Source organism: Corvus moneduloides, chromosome 13 (genome assembly GCF_009650955.1).
Source record: "Corvus moneduloides isolate bCorMon1 chromosome 13, bCorMon1.pri, whole genome shotgun sequence".
NCBI lineage: Eukaryota > Metazoa > Chordata > Aves > Passeriformes > Corvidae > Corvus > Corvus moneduloides.
In genome coordinates, this window is record NC_045488.1 from 19,795,795 (window position 1) to 19,811,592 (window position 15,798).

At 47.4% G+C, this 15,798-nt stretch overlaps 1 protein-coding gene across 4 annotated transcripts in view; it reads right to left on the reverse strand.

Annotated features, from left to right (window-relative positions):
- BBS4 (Bardet-Biedl syndrome 4) overlaps positions 1 to 15,798 on the reverse strand; it is a 35,038-nt gene that overhangs the window by 6,404 nt on the left and 12,836 nt on the right. For 2 of the 4 annotated variants that reach the window (XM_032122821.1, XM_032122820.1), the window contains 11 exons: positions 12,830 to 12,909; positions 10,130 to 10,193; positions 9,303 to 9,414; positions 8,681 to 8,753; positions 7,141 to 7,194; positions 5,641 to 5,768; positions 4,109 to 4,163; positions 2,568 to 2,636; positions 1,067 to 1,219; positions 787 to 958; positions 78 to 147 (listed from right to left, as the gene is read on the reverse strand). In XM_032122821.1, coding sequence (XP_031978712.1) covers positions 78 to 147; positions 787 to 958; positions 1,067 to 1,219; positions 2,568 to 2,636; positions 4,109 to 4,163; positions 5,641 to 5,768; positions 7,141 to 7,194; positions 8,681 to 8,753; positions 9,303 to 9,414; positions 10,130 to 10,193; positions 12,830 to 12,909 — 1,030 coding nt within the window. Of the gene's footprint in view, positions 1 to 77; positions 148 to 786; positions 959 to 1,066; positions 1,220 to 2,567; positions 2,637 to 4,108; positions 4,164 to 5,640; positions 5,769 to 7,140; positions 7,195 to 8,680; positions 8,754 to 9,302; positions 9,415 to 10,129; positions 10,194 to 12,829; positions 12,910 to 15,798 lie in introns of those variants that run through there. The other 2 variants (XM_032122822.1, XM_032122823.1) reach the window with 2 other exon arrangements.

Sequence of the window (15,798 nt, forward strand, 5' to 3'; positions counted from 1 at the left end):
ACAGTGAGAGGCAAAGGAAATGAAGTGCAGGAAGGCAAAGCAAGACCAAACAAGTGACAGCTCTGACAAAGACTTACTTGTCCAAGGCCACAGCTTGTTCATAGGAACATTTGGCGTTCTCGATGTCTTCAAGGTTGGTCAGAGCAACTGCACCAAAGCAAAGCATACACACAGGAGGAGAAGTTTCACGAGCAGCTCATTTTTAGGACAATTCTGAATGCCATAAAACAGGTGCCAGCAGGGTTGTCTGGAGCACTGCCAGGATTAACCCCACTGAAAGGAACGGTCCGGGTTGGAGTGACCTTAAAGCCCAGCCAGTCCCAACCCTGCCATGGGCAGGGACACCTTCCACTAGCCCAGGTTGTTTCAAGCCCTGCCCAGCCTGGCCTTGGACACTTCCAGGGATCCAGGGGCAGCCACAGCTTCTCTGGGCACCCTGTGCCAGGGCCTTGCCACCCTCACAGGGAAAGATTCCTCCTCAATATCCCATCTAACCCTGCAATGTCACTTCTGACATGTTTATCTAATTTCACCCCAAAAACATCCAGTGCTGGAAACCCACACCCACTCCTTAGGCAACCCAACCCCAGTCTCACATGTGTCAAGTCTTGTCCCACGTTTAATCTGGATCTGACTGCAAGTTTCCCTTCTATTTCCCCAGAGAGAAGAGATTGGGCAACAGCTCCTCAGTAATGCTGTGCTTCCTTTAATTCATCACACAGCTCCTGCCTGTGCCGTGGCATTCCCAGGTGGGATGCACAGGCAGCTGCACGGAGCATCCCCCACCTGCCAGGAGCATGTAGAGCTCTGCCATCTTGGGCTGGAAGTTGATGGCAGCGCTGAGGAAGTGGAAGGCTGAGGCGTACTGCTGCATCGTCAGGTGCACCAAGCCCAGGTTGTACAGGATCTTCCAGTCAAAGGGAGCCAGGTAGTTTGCCCTCTTCAGGCAGCTGATAGCCTTGAAAAAAGAGGGATAAATGTGCTAGAACAGTCTCCTCATGACAGGAATCTTGTGCTTGCATGGAATTTGATGCAGATGGGAGAAAAATGGAAACTGGGTTCTTACTGCTACGTATTTCTTCTTCCCAAAGAAGCACATGCCAATGTTGTTCCAGAGAGGGGGGCTCTCAGGAACACTGCTGGCCACCACCTTGTACTTGGAGAGGGCGACATCGAAATCCCCGTGGGCCTGCATCATGCTGCCAGCAGCCAGGGTGGCCTGGGGACGAGACAACAGTGAGCCACTCACAGCCCCGTTTGCTCAGACACAGCAAGAACACCAGAGGACAAAATGATTAAACTGAAACCATCTCAGGAACAACCCTTTCACTTCTAAGGGCTGCCAAGACCAACAGTGGGAGCAGATGGGGACTCTGGAATCTCCCACCCCAGAGCAGAACACAGGGTGAAGAACAAACCTGAGTCTGCTTCTTCCTGCACTATTTTGATCATAACTGTCTCAGACATGAGTTTGCCCAGAGCAGCTGTGGCTGCCCCATCCCTGGAAGTGCCCAAGGCCATGCTGATGGGGCTTGGAGCAACCTGGGCTAGTGGAAGGTGTCCCTGCCCATGGCAGGGGGTGGAACAGGATGGGCTTTAAGGTCCCTTTCAACTCAAACCATTCTGTGAGTCTGTGATTCCATAAACATTGCAACATGACATTGCAAATGTTTAGGGTGTTTTTTGGGGTGACAGAAGTACTTCTTAGAGTCTGAGGCTCTGAAAAGATCTATGCACTAATAGATTGTTTTTACAACCAAGCACAGATAGAAATAGTTCTGGTGCAAGTTAAGTGGGGAGTAAAATGCACTCAAGCAAGACATATGCAGCAAAGCTTCCTAGTTCACACTGACTGGCTGATACTGCGAATTAATGGGAATATGCATGGGGGAAAAAATGGAAGTGAGTACAACACACTATATTTAAACCACACTAGTTAAGTCCTTTAGAAGATTTCACAGCGACAAGTAAAATCCGTAAGTGTAAAGGTGTTTTCACAACAACTCATGTTTGTCAACCACACATTTCAATGCTCTGCATCGTTAACAGGGAAAAAAAGGAGAGAAATGAAGTAACAGCCCTAAAAAGGGAAGCAGTTCCACAACGAGGAATGAAACCTAGATACCAAGCTCAGCTTTCCAGGCCAGAGCCAAGGAAATACACACAGCAGCTGGAAGCACAGGGTATCAGCAGATGGGAGAATAATAAAATGCAGTATCACTTGGATCACAAGGGACCTGGCACCACTCTTCTGGGATTTTTAAAATCCAGAAGACCTTCCTTCCAAAGTAAATTCCACCTGGCTTTGGTGCAACTTCAGATTAAAAACCAAAGGGATCAATTTAACATCCCACATTCTGCCTCCTCCCCTTTCCCTACCTCCACACACACCCAACTCCCTACCCAGGGAAACATCCCAGAAATGTATTTCACCAAAAGCTTTCTGGGCAGGGTCCTTTCCAGCCTCTCCAGGCCCCAGATGCAGATGGCAGAGCTCTGACAGTGGGATTAGCTTTAGGAGGTGTCCCCTCAGGGTTCACTTGGTTCATTTCCACTCCTCACCGTACCTTGTAGTTGCCTGGGTCATAGGTAAGTGCGTTTCCAAGGTGTTCAAAAGCCTTCTGGTAATCCCCAGTCTGGCAAAAGAAGTACATAAGCATCAGAAATTCAGGAGTAAGGGGAGTTAAGAAGGAGAATACAGGTTTTGTGGGCACCAGAATTTCTGGTTCAGTTATACAGTGAGAAGAGTGAGTTTTATGGTGCTCCCATCACACACATGTGTTCCTGTTTGACAATCCACAGAACAGATTCTAAGAATTTATTTGACTTGGCTGGATTCACTGTTCTGACCCAACCAAAGGTTTCCAGAGAGTTTGTACTCTGACTTTTTCACACACAAATGAGCTCTGGGTTCACAGGTCTCCGCTCCTTTATCCCAGAAAAGAGGCTACACACTGCTACTCTGCACATCCCTAATTCCCTCACCACAAATTCCTCACTCCCCAGGGCTCTCCTGTTCAGGTGACAAACCCTTCCCTTGTCTTCTCATGGACTGCAGGTGTTAGTGGGCATCACTGTGGCCATATATGAGCATGTGAAAACTTGGAATTGCTTAAATCCTATGGATCAGAACCAGAGGAGCTCCAAGGTCCCTTCCAAACCAAGCCATCCTGTGATTCTGTGGTTTCACCTGAATTCACCTAAAGCTCATCTCATTCCACCCCCTGCCATGGACAGGGGCATCTTCCACTGTCCCAGGCTGCTCCAAGCCCCAGTGTCCAACCTGGCCTTAGGCACTGCCAGGGATCCAGGGGCAGCCACAGCTGCTCTGGGCACCCTGTGCCAGGGCCTGCCCACCCTCCCAGGGAACAATTCCTTCCCAATATCCCATCTATGCCTGCCCTCTGGCTGTGGGAAGCCATTCCCTGGGTCCTGTCCCTCCATGCCTTGTCCCCAGTCCCTCTCCAGCTCTCCTGGAGCCCCTTCAGGCCCTGCAAGGGGCTCTGAGCTCTCCCTGGAGTCTTCTCCTCTCCAGGTGAGCACCCCCAGCTCTCCCAGCCTGGCTCCAGAGCAGAGGGGCTCCAGCCCTGGGAGCAGCTCCAGGGCCTCCTCTTCCTTTCAGGCACTACTGCCTATTCTTCTTTGCTTGTTCCCTCTTTGGGAAGATTACTTCTGGAATAATCCAGCCCTTCCCATCCATTTCACAGACACAAGGATAAGCACACCTTTGTTATTTAAATTGATTCTGATTTTCCTTTATGGTGCATTAACACTCACAATTTCATGGCTGCTTTTTCAGGATAACTTGCAAGACTCCTGCTGCAGAAACAAGGTAATGCCTAGTCATGTTTTGTTATACTTGGAGGATTTATAACAGAGTTAGGGTGGTTGCCAGACAGAATTCCTGCTCTGGCTCTGGTCCAGGGAATCAGCTTGCTTTTAGCAGCAATGAGAAGATACAGAAAAGCAAGTTCTGCCCTGTTAAATTCAGTCCGTAGAGAAGCATGTGCAAGTCACAGGAAGGTGGACAGAAATTAACTCTGTAAAAAACCCAACATGTTTCTATTGAAAATAATTAAGTTTTTGTAACAGTAACAGCATTTAGTACCTGCAGGTACAGTAGGCCCAGGGCTGTGAGGAGGTCTGTGTTTTCTGGAGAGAACCTGGAACACAAAAGCCAAAGGGCTGGGTTTGCTTTTCAGCCCTTCCAGAACAGGGTAAACATAGAACATGGAATTCTGATGCTACATTACTGTGGTATCACTTCAGGAAATTAAACTGTTATTATTAAAAACAAATATTAGAACAACTGCCATCACGGGGACTTCCTTTGAATAACATCACACCTCAGCTTCCCAAATATCTTCTGGGTATCAGTGGGAAGGCAGCAAGGCTCTGTGAAATAGATCTGGATACATAATAAGATAATGTGGTTTTGTTAAGCTTCAAAGTGACTCTGAATCAGTGACCTGGAAATACAAAATGGGATTTTCCATCATCTCTCATAAACCACCCTGTAAATCCATCCCTCCTAAGCCTCTTGGGCCATGTAGGACAGGCAATCCTCAGCATTCCTGATGGATCCTACACACTCCTCATCAGAATTTTAATTCACCTTATAAAAAGATCCCAAATAAATAGGATGGAAACCACAACAAAAAAGGAGAAAGCAGAGAGAGACACTAATTGTGGTCTCACTCACCTCAACAGGCGTCAGCTTTTAATTCCCTGCTACCAAGACTTAAAAAAATCTGATCTGCACACTTACACTGGCACCTCTACACCTCAACCAGAACAAAACCACCTGTGCCTGGTGGAACATAAACATGGAATAACTGACTATCCTGGAGCTGGAAACAGCAAGAAAAATGTAATAGGCAGATGAGACAAAAAAAACCCCCAGGAATAAACAGGAATGAAGAAGAAAGGAGGGCAGGGGGGCACCAGGATAAGAATATAAACCTGGTAAGATGCTCAGCAAGGATTATTTATGTAATAGACATTCTAGATTAGTCCAAATGTCTGCCCAACCCCACCCGCTGTCAGGCAGCAGCTGAGGGCAGACGTGAGCAGACACTACATGGGTACTCCACTGGCTCCCCACACGCTCCTGATTTTCTTTCCAGTGCTGGCCTCCATGGCAAAGCTACATTTGACAGCACTGGTAATGCTTGGGAATGCCCTAAAACAAGGACAGGTGGGCACTGAGGAGCACTGAAGGGGTGGGAGAAATTCCCTGTGCACCAGCACATCTCCCTCAGCCACAAAGCGCTCTGAGGGAAAGCAGCAAGTGACAGCCAGCCAGTGACTGTGGAGGGACAGTCAGGGTTACATCGTTCTGGGAGATAAACCTTTGGGATGGAGGAAGTCAGTTTTGGATCACTTTGCTCCCAGGCATCTCCGTCCATTTGTTATTCCACTTTTTTTTCTGGCAGCCCTTCCAACAGCTCCCTTCTTCCCTGCCACACTGTCAGCAGGAGCAGAGACAGCTCAAGTGCTTGGAAGCGCCAGCTTTGCTCAGAGCCTCCGTAATTACCATTAGCTTTTTAATCATGGCCTCAATTCAGATCTGGGACACCAATCAATTTTCTCCTGGCATAGGATGGGAATGGGCAGATGGAAAAAAGGGATATTTCTTACTCTACAGCTTTCTTATATATTTCAATGGCTTTATCCATCTCCCCCTCCAAGAGGTGAATTTTGCCCAGCATCATGTAGGTCAGGTCGTGTCTGTTGAGCTCCAGGGCACTGTTGAGTTGGTCTCGTGCCTAAAAACACAACCACAGAGAGTAAAAAAACAATAAATGATTACAGAGCCCTCAGCAAAGCAACAGCCCACGAGTAATCCCCAACAGCCAGGGAAGGAGGACAGCCAACAAACACCCCCTGAGCCTAGGGAACACAACCTCCAGCCCAGCTAATCCTTGGAACAAGCTCTGCACTGGCAGCCACCTGCTTTTAGGGGCAGCAAAAGGCAACACCTTCAAGGCAAGCAAGAGGCAATGGCCTCCCAAGGAGGAGATGAGCACAGGCCTGTTCCTGGATTTGAGTTTGTTTGGCTTGAGGGATGCTCTGGATCTGTTGGGTGAACTGATACTTTTTCTTCCTTCAAATGCTTATTCCAGCAGTGAGCAAGTGAAAATCTGAGTGGAGATGTCAGCAGGTCCCAGTTGGGAAGGTGTTAGTGCAGCCAACAAACCCCAAGTGTGAACCCACACTCCAGAGGTTGGTTTTTTACAGGGATGCCTCAAACAGGGAGCACAGCTGGGGTTTGCTGCAAGGGCCACAGCACCCCACCAGCAAGAGCAGCAGGGAGGAGCTGGGCCAAATTGGGAACAAAAAGGGTCTAAATGCTGTTTTTTCCCTTACAAAGTAGCTGGATTAGAGACAGCTCAGTGCTCACCAGCAGCACTCAGGGGATGGTTAAGTAAGGAACTGGGAATGGCGTGCTCAGACCTGGGAATAAAACTGCATTTGAACCTCCAGAACTCCTTTACTAACTCCAGATTTAGTTCAAAAGGAGCTTCAGACAGAGGAGCAAAACCTTCCCATGGAGGCAAAAAAGACCTGCTGCACCTCCAGCAAACAATCCCCTAACTCCTTCCCTCTGAATCCCGCCAGCCCCAAGGAGCTGAGGCTTCCTTCAGGATCTCTCTGCATGGGGTGCAGGAGTTTGTGCTGGGGAAATGGTTTGGGGTTTTACCACCATCCTTCTCTTGCTTCAAGAGGATGGACCTGGATTGCTGCTCCTACAAAGCCAGCAGCGTGCCTGGGTCTGACTTTAAACGGCTCAGAGACAGAAGCAGCTCTTGTTGGAGCACCGCCCATTTTCTGTCTAGTTTGACGTTTCTCAAGCATTCCCTTTAAAACCAGCAATGTTCTCTGAAAAATCTTAAATTTCAGAAAAAGCCTCTGGCCCTGCCACAAGCTGATCTCCCTTTATCCAACCTCACTGACTTGCAGCTGACTCAAAGTAATTCAGCACACAAATGGAAACAGAGACAGCTCACAAACCTTTGCTCCCAGAAACAAACACTGAAGCAAAAAACTTCCTTGATACCTCTTGCTGCAAATGATCCATTTCAAGCTACCAAAGACAGTGACATTTCTGGGATGCTTCCTGCTTCCCACTGGCATTACCTTGTTGAAGTGTTTCAGGTACATGTAGCACACACCCAGGTTGTGGCTGATCTCCTGCATGGGAAAAAAAAAACAAACCAAAAAACCAAATCAGCACAAGGTAAGAAATATAAAATCTGACAACACTGACCCAGAGCAGGAGAGCCCTATGCCTGCCCACACCCTTCTTGCTTTGTAGAGCAAGTAAACCTATAAATTTCAGTTACTTCAGGCACCTACAGAGCTTAAGTGGAGTTGTACACAAAACATTACAGGCCACTGAGACAAAAACCACAGAAATGACAAATCTCTTTTAAGAGAGACCAGACATTTCTCTTCAGAGAACAAGGAGCACAGATCGGTTTCTTCACCATGGTGTCACTCTCTAAAACCAGGAAAGCTGCCCTCATGGGTGACTCAGTCTGGCTGTACATCAGTAGGATATGCACAGTGTCCAACCCAGCTGGACAAAACTGGAAGATGTGCCTCATTTTCCAAAACACAACTTGAGCACTGGAGTATCTGATATCCCTCTGGCATCCTACACAGTTTTGCACAGGGAGGAAGATCCCTTAGGGATCCTAAACACACTGGTGACACTGTAGGGATCGTCCGTGCCCCGAATTCCTCACCCACAGTTTAACACACAAGGCACCTTCCCCACCCCAGCACATCCCTCAAAAGCAAGGTCCTCCCATTCCTGATTTTATTCTGGTGAGCATTTCACTGATTCACCATCTTAGACAGCCTTGACCTTTCACAGGAAACTCTCTTATTTCCCCATTAACCTGTTTTCCTCCACGCAGCCTCTGCAGCTGTGCAGAACTGAATCAGAGACTCTGGGCTGCTGTGGATTGCAGAACGAGGGAAGAGCACAGCCTGGCTGTGCTTCCAGTGCTGAGCCAGGAACTGGGAATAACTAATCCAAATACCCACTGGCACCTGCCTGCCGGGCTGTAAACAGGGTTACAGGCATGCCAAGCACTGGGAATGCAGGTGGGGAAAAGACTCATGATACAAAAGGTTTCTGAGTTGTCTGGCACAGGGTAAGTCGAATTAACACCAAAGTTATCCTTGTATCCTGAATTTTAGATGTACTGAGAAACAAAGGAATGAGCTCACATATTGCAAACCTACTTTAGAAACACTTCTGCAGGCAAAACAGGCAGCTGCAGAAGGCTGCAAGGCATGGCCTCTCCCTCACCCACTGTCCCACCTTTCCCTTTGCAATGCTTTTGTCCTTTTATACATAAGAGTTAATTTAATCACTGCTCCTGTATATGGTGTTTTGCATTATGAAAGCTTTCCCAATTACTCAAGCAAGTTTTAATAACCGACGTTTCCAAATTCTCCCCATACTTCCCTTAAAGTACAGATGTGGTTATGTTAAAATGATCCTTTGCAAAGCTCAAACACGTTGCTCAATTCTCCGTGCCCCAAGCCAACGCGTGGGATTTGGCTCCTGTGATCCAAACCGGGCTCAGACCACAGGCAGTGTGAGCTCACCTTGGCTTGGGACAAGCTTGCAGCTATTACAAGGACCTGCACTCTGAACACTCACCCAGTCCTTCGCATCGAGTTTTGCTGCTTCATTGTACACTTCGATGGCTGCCTTGTGCTTCCCCAGGAGAAACCTGCAGAAGGATTGCAATGCTTATGTTTTTCCTGTGTTCAGACCCTGCTGTGCAGCCACTATCACCTCTGCCAGTGAGAAATGATCCTATCTGCTGCTTCTCCAGACATCTGCAGGAGAAGATTACAACCTCAGCACTGCTCCCCCTGAGGACCAAGGTCATCCATCCTGGCACTGGTGGGGATGTAAGGAATGAATGCCCAGGCTCTGCAGCCTGCTTTTGTCTCCAAGGAAAGAGACAGGTGCCCTAACACAACATCCAGAGACAGAAAAGGGTCTGTAGGGCAAGTCTGCCCAGCTCAGGTCAGCACCTGTAGCTCTGGACCTTGAAATCAGTATCACCTTTCTGCTTGAAGCCCAAAGGAAAACACAACAGCAGTCAGGCAGATAACAGAGATTCTGCTTAAAGAACTACCCACGCTTCTGGAAGCCAAGCCAAGTGTTGATAAGGAGGAAACATGTCTGGAATCAAGCAGCCTAAGAGAAAAACAAAGCATGGAAGGTCCTGGGTGGCACATCCAAGAGAAACAACAAATAAAACACCACTCACAGGGATCGCGCCACCTGCTTGAGGTTGTCAGCGCTTCGAGGGTTCAGAATGGAACATGTCTGGAAAAGTTCAAGAGATTCTTGAATTTTCCCCTCCAAGCGAAATATCAAAGCTGTAAGACAACATACAGCAGGCAAATGAATCCATTGTCAGCAGGAAAAACGTGCCTCTGAGAGCAGGGAAAGAAGGGGGAGTACAGACAGCAATGCTCCTCTGGCGCTTCCCCCTCCTGCAGCACCCGCAGTTTGTGTCTGCAGGCAGGACTCTGTGTGCCCGGAGAAATTTGGGCGTCAGAACAAAACCTTTAAGCGTTAAACCTTGGGCAGTTCCTTGTACAGATGCAGTCTGGATTTCTCCCCTCCCCAGCCTCTCCAGGCTGCAGTATGTCCCTGCCAGCAAATCTCACTGTCTGCCACCATGGCACTTGGAACTGGAATGCCACATTTGGGGGGACATTTTTTAGGGGCCAGAGGGCAGGGCAGGAAGAGGAATACCATCCTTGGAGCAAGGAGTGAGACAACAACCACCCGGGGTGGGTAACGAACCAAAAACATGCATCTGTAACACAATCAAACACACACCAATGCACTGAAGGCCAGGAGCCCGTAATCCAAGGAGGAACCGGTGACAAATACAGAGAAAACAGGACATTTAATGTGCCCACTTCATGTGGAAATCCCAAACTTCAAAACTAAATGGGGCGAGCAGGGGAAAAAAAATGTATTTTTTACATAATTCTATGTTTCCCTCATCTATCCCCTGTATTGTTCCCTGTATCTCAAATCAGGGGTGACCTGCTTTAGCAAAAAGAAGATTTTCGGACATACCTTGAACGTAGACAGCGTATTCACAGAGCCCTTGGGACTCCTGGAGCTGCTCTTTGATGACAGCCTGGAAGGACAAAATTGTAAACTCACATCCTTTTAACACAGCTGATTCCAGAGATTTGGTTCCAGTCACAAAAACCACAACCCCACCTGTAACAAGGGCACTGGACCATGACTGGCCCAACCACACAGTGCACAGGCCAGGGCTCTGTGCCAGGAACACTGGCTCTTTAGTATTCCTCTGTTCATTCCTATTCCCCAAGATAATTAGATACTACCTGGGGAAAACGCCACGAGGCATCTCTGAAAGCATCCTCTGCTGATAAGGCTATCTACTCCAGGCCCTTTGTGAAGAAATAAATTGAACTGGAGCAACTGCAGCTGAGTCAATGAAAGCCAAAAGAACAAACGAGGAGTGCACGGGGAAAAACCTGATGAAAATGCAAATTCTTGCTGGCTGCATCCATGCAGCTCCCAGTTTGGGGTGGGGTGGGTGCAGCTCGGATATATTCCATAGGCACAGCTGGTCCCACCTTTGGGAGGATGAACACCCTGAGTAAGAACCAAGAGCATTATTTGTGCTCTGAGACTCCTCTTTTGTGCAGAAGTGGAAGAGATACAGGGGGTAAGAATAATTTCTGGGTGAGCAGCGACCTGGTGTTCATCTGGCATTCCAGATGTGTATGGTCAGTACCAGCATCCCCTCCCTCCGAGAGGAACAGAAGTGAAGGACCTGAAAACTGAACCTCAAATACAGCACATGGGAGGAAAACTATTATTGAGAAAGTGATTCTTGAGAAGGTATTAACTGAGAAGTTGTTATTGAGAAGAAGGAACGTTCTTATTGACACTCCTCACTTGTAAAGAGAGGAAGGAAAAGGAAGAACAGGACTTCTGCTGCTCTTCCCTCACCTGTACCTGCTAATTTATATAGATAACTTGTTACAAAGTGCACTATTATAAAGCATTTGACTCAGAAATACCCAACATCTCCTCAGTTCAGATAGTCTGGATTGTTCCATCTACATAAACCCAGATTCTCAGAGCAAGAGAGGGCAATAGAGAGCTATCTTTTAGAGAAATCTGATTCATTCTGTAAACCCTAAGAAGTCCCACAGCAAAAGGCCCACAGCTGAGGAATATGATCTGTAATCCCAGATTTCCCCCCCCAAGTTTATTTAAGGTGCTGATGACAGAATTTAGACACAACTGGCAGGACACCAGCCAGTCTCTCTGTCATCCTGGGGATGCTGCAGCTGCAGACTCTCGGGGATGTCTGCCTGGCACCTTGCTGGAGTGGCACTGAAAGGGTCAAAATCACTTTAATGCCTTCACTTTGGGGAGTTGATGCCAATAAATAAATAGTTTTTTAACGGGCTTTTAGTTCATTGAAAACTATGGGAGATTTTAAAACCGTTAGAGAGGGAGCATTTCAAAGCACTGGGTGGGAAAGACCAAAATGAATTAACACCACAGGTGCCTTGTTTCTTAGTGAGACTAAACTAATGGATTTTAACAATGCCCAAACTGTCCTGGAATCTTTGATTTTTACTGCAGAAACACTGCTTTGTGAGCTCTGAGGAAAAGCAAAGCTGGCCTGCCAAGCAGAAGAGTATTTATTAGCTGTCTTCTCTCGATTTTTCCCCACTATTTCCTTGCTTCCATGACTGATGAAGACATGGAGACGTCAGTGTTGCCCTTATATCATCTTGTTATTTTCTCTGGTTTCCTAAGCTGCACATATTTTTCTTTTCTGTACTCTGCGATTCCACATCCCACCACAGAAACAATCGACACACGGATGTACACCAAAGAACTCCAGTCAGACAACAAAAAAGGGAAACAATTTTCTGTTTTGAGGGCTAGTCCCACTTGTGTTTCTATCTGTGCAAACCAACACCTGAGAGGAAATCACTGCACTGATGATACAACGCCCTGGCTCTGCTAATTAGGAGCTAAATGAATTTCCTCCAGCCTGCTCGTTTCCTAAGCACCCTCAGGAGCTCTCCAGCAGAGGCAAGTCCTGACCAACCTGGTGTTTCAGAAGCCAAAAAGTCTTTTCAGATCTTTGTTGCACATGCCAGAATCAGAAAGGCAACTCTTGTCCCCCGCTCCTGCCCCTGGGTGCACCCTCTTCTCGTGTTCATTTTATCAGGAAAACACACTGTTAAATAACTATTTGCCATTTCCTTAGTCCACTTACCATTATAATCCCAAACAAACAACCAGTCCCAAACTACTCACCAAGCCCAAGATGAATTAAAGCGTGCCATGGATCATGTGTAAATTGAAAGAATTTTGCTCAAGAGTAACCAGGATATTTTTTATTTACGCTTGGTAGTAATGCTTCCCTCAGCTGAAGTGTTTTCACAGCTTCTCTGAAGGACCACTGAGAAACCTGCACCGTGGAACTGTGTTATTATCAGTTTGGAAAACCCCATCCATCCCTTGGAACAACAGAGGTTTGCAGTTCTTTCCACTTTTCCCCTCTCAGTGACATCCTGAGCTCCAGAGAGCTGCACCCTCAGATCCTGAAGGTAGCCAAGGACTGGAGAACACTGAAGTAATTTTGCTTGGGTTTTCTCTTGGTTCCCTTATTTCAAAAGAAGTCAGGAAAGAGGGTGGTTTGGAAATTGTCAAGAAAACTGTTTTTTCATTACATCAGTAAAATAATTCCCAGGTTCTAGAGGCAGCTCTTACCTTACACTCCTCGTAGTCTCTGCGGACGTAGAGCAGATAAATCAACCAGTTCTTCCTCTCTAGGACTGGCAGCTCCGGTGCTGTAGATGGAAAATATTCACAGAACACAGGGGATCAGACTGAGCAGCAGAGAACCTGGGAGAGATATTCCCAACCACCCCAACTGCCAGCACAAGGCAAGTCATTCAAGAACTGAAATTGCAATTAATGATTTGACTTGAAGGCTGGAGTGTGGACTTCTAACCAGGGTCTGGTTTTATTCTACTTCTCAAACTGGTGGATAAAACACCGTGTTCAGGATAGACACTAAATAAAAGCTCTAAGCAGAAACCTTCCACCTGGTCTACTGGAAGGTGTCCCTGCCCACAGCAGGAGGGTTGGAACAAGATGGGTTTTAAGGTCCCTTCCAACTCAAACTAGTCTGGGATTCTAAAGGACTTGAGGCATCGGCTCCTTCTGGAGCGGCTCCTGGAGTAAACAGCTCCACACACACATTTTAATTCAACACCAACACTGGCTGGAGGAATTGGATTTTTTCAAATGCCAAGAAGCAGCTTGGAGGAAATGAGTTGGATTCACATCTTGAAAGTAGGGCAGAAGAATCAAAGGTCTTTAAGATAAATTTCTGGGAGTGAATGAACAGGAAACGGGCGATACACACAAAAGGAGACTGGGGAGAAGAGGTCTGAAGGTGTGAATAATTCAAAGCGGTCAGACGTAGTTCTTTGAAACTGTGAAGGGACTATGAAACATCACAGGTCTGAGAGACTGCGAAGCTACTGCAGAAAAACACTTGATGCAGTGGAGGAAGAGGAAGCCTCGTGCTCCAGCATTTCAGTGGTGCGGAGCTCGCAGCAGTAATTATGGCAAATCACGGATGGATGTTGCTTAGCGATATCCACGTCGGGTTTACAAGTCGAACACGCTGCTGTGCATTTCATTAAGGCTGGGAATGTACTGCCTGGGACTGGAGTCTCCATTCCGAGGGGTAACCATAGCAACTGGCCCAAAAGCTCCGTGTTTGCAAGTCAATATTGTGACACGAGTGCAGAGGCAAAGCCAGGCGAGGGCTGGGGCAGAGGTGGGGGACGCGGGGCAGGGACAGCTTCTGCAGCCCTTCGGGGCACGGCACGGAGCCCAGCGCCCCACGGATGCTCGGGCTCAGGAGCTGACACTGGGAGTCCGTGCTCCCCTCTGCCAGCAGAGGTGAGCAAGAAGAAACCCTGCAGGGGGAAGGGCTGGATCACGTCGGGAGGCAGGTGCCAAGAGTAATTATCTTTTGGAATGGCTGAGCTTTAATCACTTCTGGAGCACACCAGGCCCCCCCCCCCCACAACCCACATCAAGTCCAGTTTCACTGAGAGCTCCTAAAACCAACATCCTTCAGCTGTTGAATTTGGAAAACATTTCACAAAGCCGTTCTCATTTTCTTGGTTTTTCTTTCTTGAATTCCAGAAAATCCATCTAGATTTATATTGGAGCTGAGAATTAAGTGTGCGCACTAGCAATTTAAGGTCAAATACCTTCTAAAGAAGGTTCAACTACCCTAAAACAAATAGAAAGCTTGCAGTCCAAACAAAAAAGTAATCCAAACAAACAAAAGAGTAATCCAAACAAAGAAGTAATCCAAACAAAAGAGTAATGCAAACAGGCTAAGCTAACAGAAATGCACAGATCAGGGATCCAGATGTTCCCAAATTCTGCTCTGCTGTGGAGTACCTAGACCTTTGTAAGTAAGGCATTTTAATAAGCGTGTTCCCAGATCAGATTGATTTCTGATGGCTTTACGTTTTCCATTTGTCCTTAGAGTGAAAGGATGAAGAGAAGAGTCAAGAGGCTGCCTAAATAGCCACAAATGGATTGAAACCCCACTATTTCACTTCTGAAGCCCATTCAGGGGCTACCTAATTCAGTGACACTCTGTAACTACTCCCCTGTGTAATGTTATTAAGGGTGCCACGGTGTGACAGAAACACAGCACTTGGGGGTGCTGGCAATGCACTGCCCCTGTCCAAGGCCAGGTTGGACGGGGCTTGGAGCACCCTGGTCCAGTGGAAGGTGTCCCAGCCCATGGCAGGGGGTGGGATGAGATGGGCTTTAAGGTCCCTTCCCACCCAAACCAGTCTGGGATTCTATAAAAGCAGCTGGACTTGTGTGCCCTTCCTGCCTGGCATCTCCTGGTGCCACTATCTGATGTAAAACACCAAACCTGACACACCTGGGCACTTCTCACCTTCTTTTGTAAGTATGGTTTTAAGGACAGACATTGCAAACTCTGTGTACCCATCAACATTCCACTGACAGTCTCAAATTAGAAAATCCTGCAGCTGTCTGAAATAGGGAATAATCAAAAGCTCTCCAGACACACCCCCCCGGGTCTCCAACCATCTGTTCATGCCTTACTGGGAGGTTAAAAAGAAAAAGTACCATTTAAGGTTAAAATATACACCAATGTTGTGGGCTAAGATAAGAGGCCAGTAAACCAGAGAGGGGATAGAGGATTGGTTGTTTAATTCCTGAAGGAAAGAGCTTTTTCACACTTCTGAGACAAGAAGGATGTTATACTCCACTCCCACGCCATGGAAACGCCTACTGGGAACAGGGATGGGAAGGAAGAAATGCTGAACGTCAGAGTGAGGGCTGAGCAGAGCATCAGGCTGCAAAGGGAAAGGGGAAAACCCATAGAGTTGCCTAAAAGTGCTGGGATGGAGAGAAATGGAGCAATCAAAAGCCACCATGAGCCCCAGGAGCAAGCACTGCTCACATCTGCAGAGATAAAGCAGCTCTGCTTTCCCCAGTGATACACGGAGCTAAGGATAACTGTGTGGGACTGGGAAAACATGGGGAGATTTTATGCTCCTAAATCTCATTTGAAAATAGCAACAAGGCTGACTGAGGAGACACGACTCGCTTTTTTTCTTCTTTCTCCCTAAGACAAGCAAATTGAAAGCAGGCAAACAATTCTGATG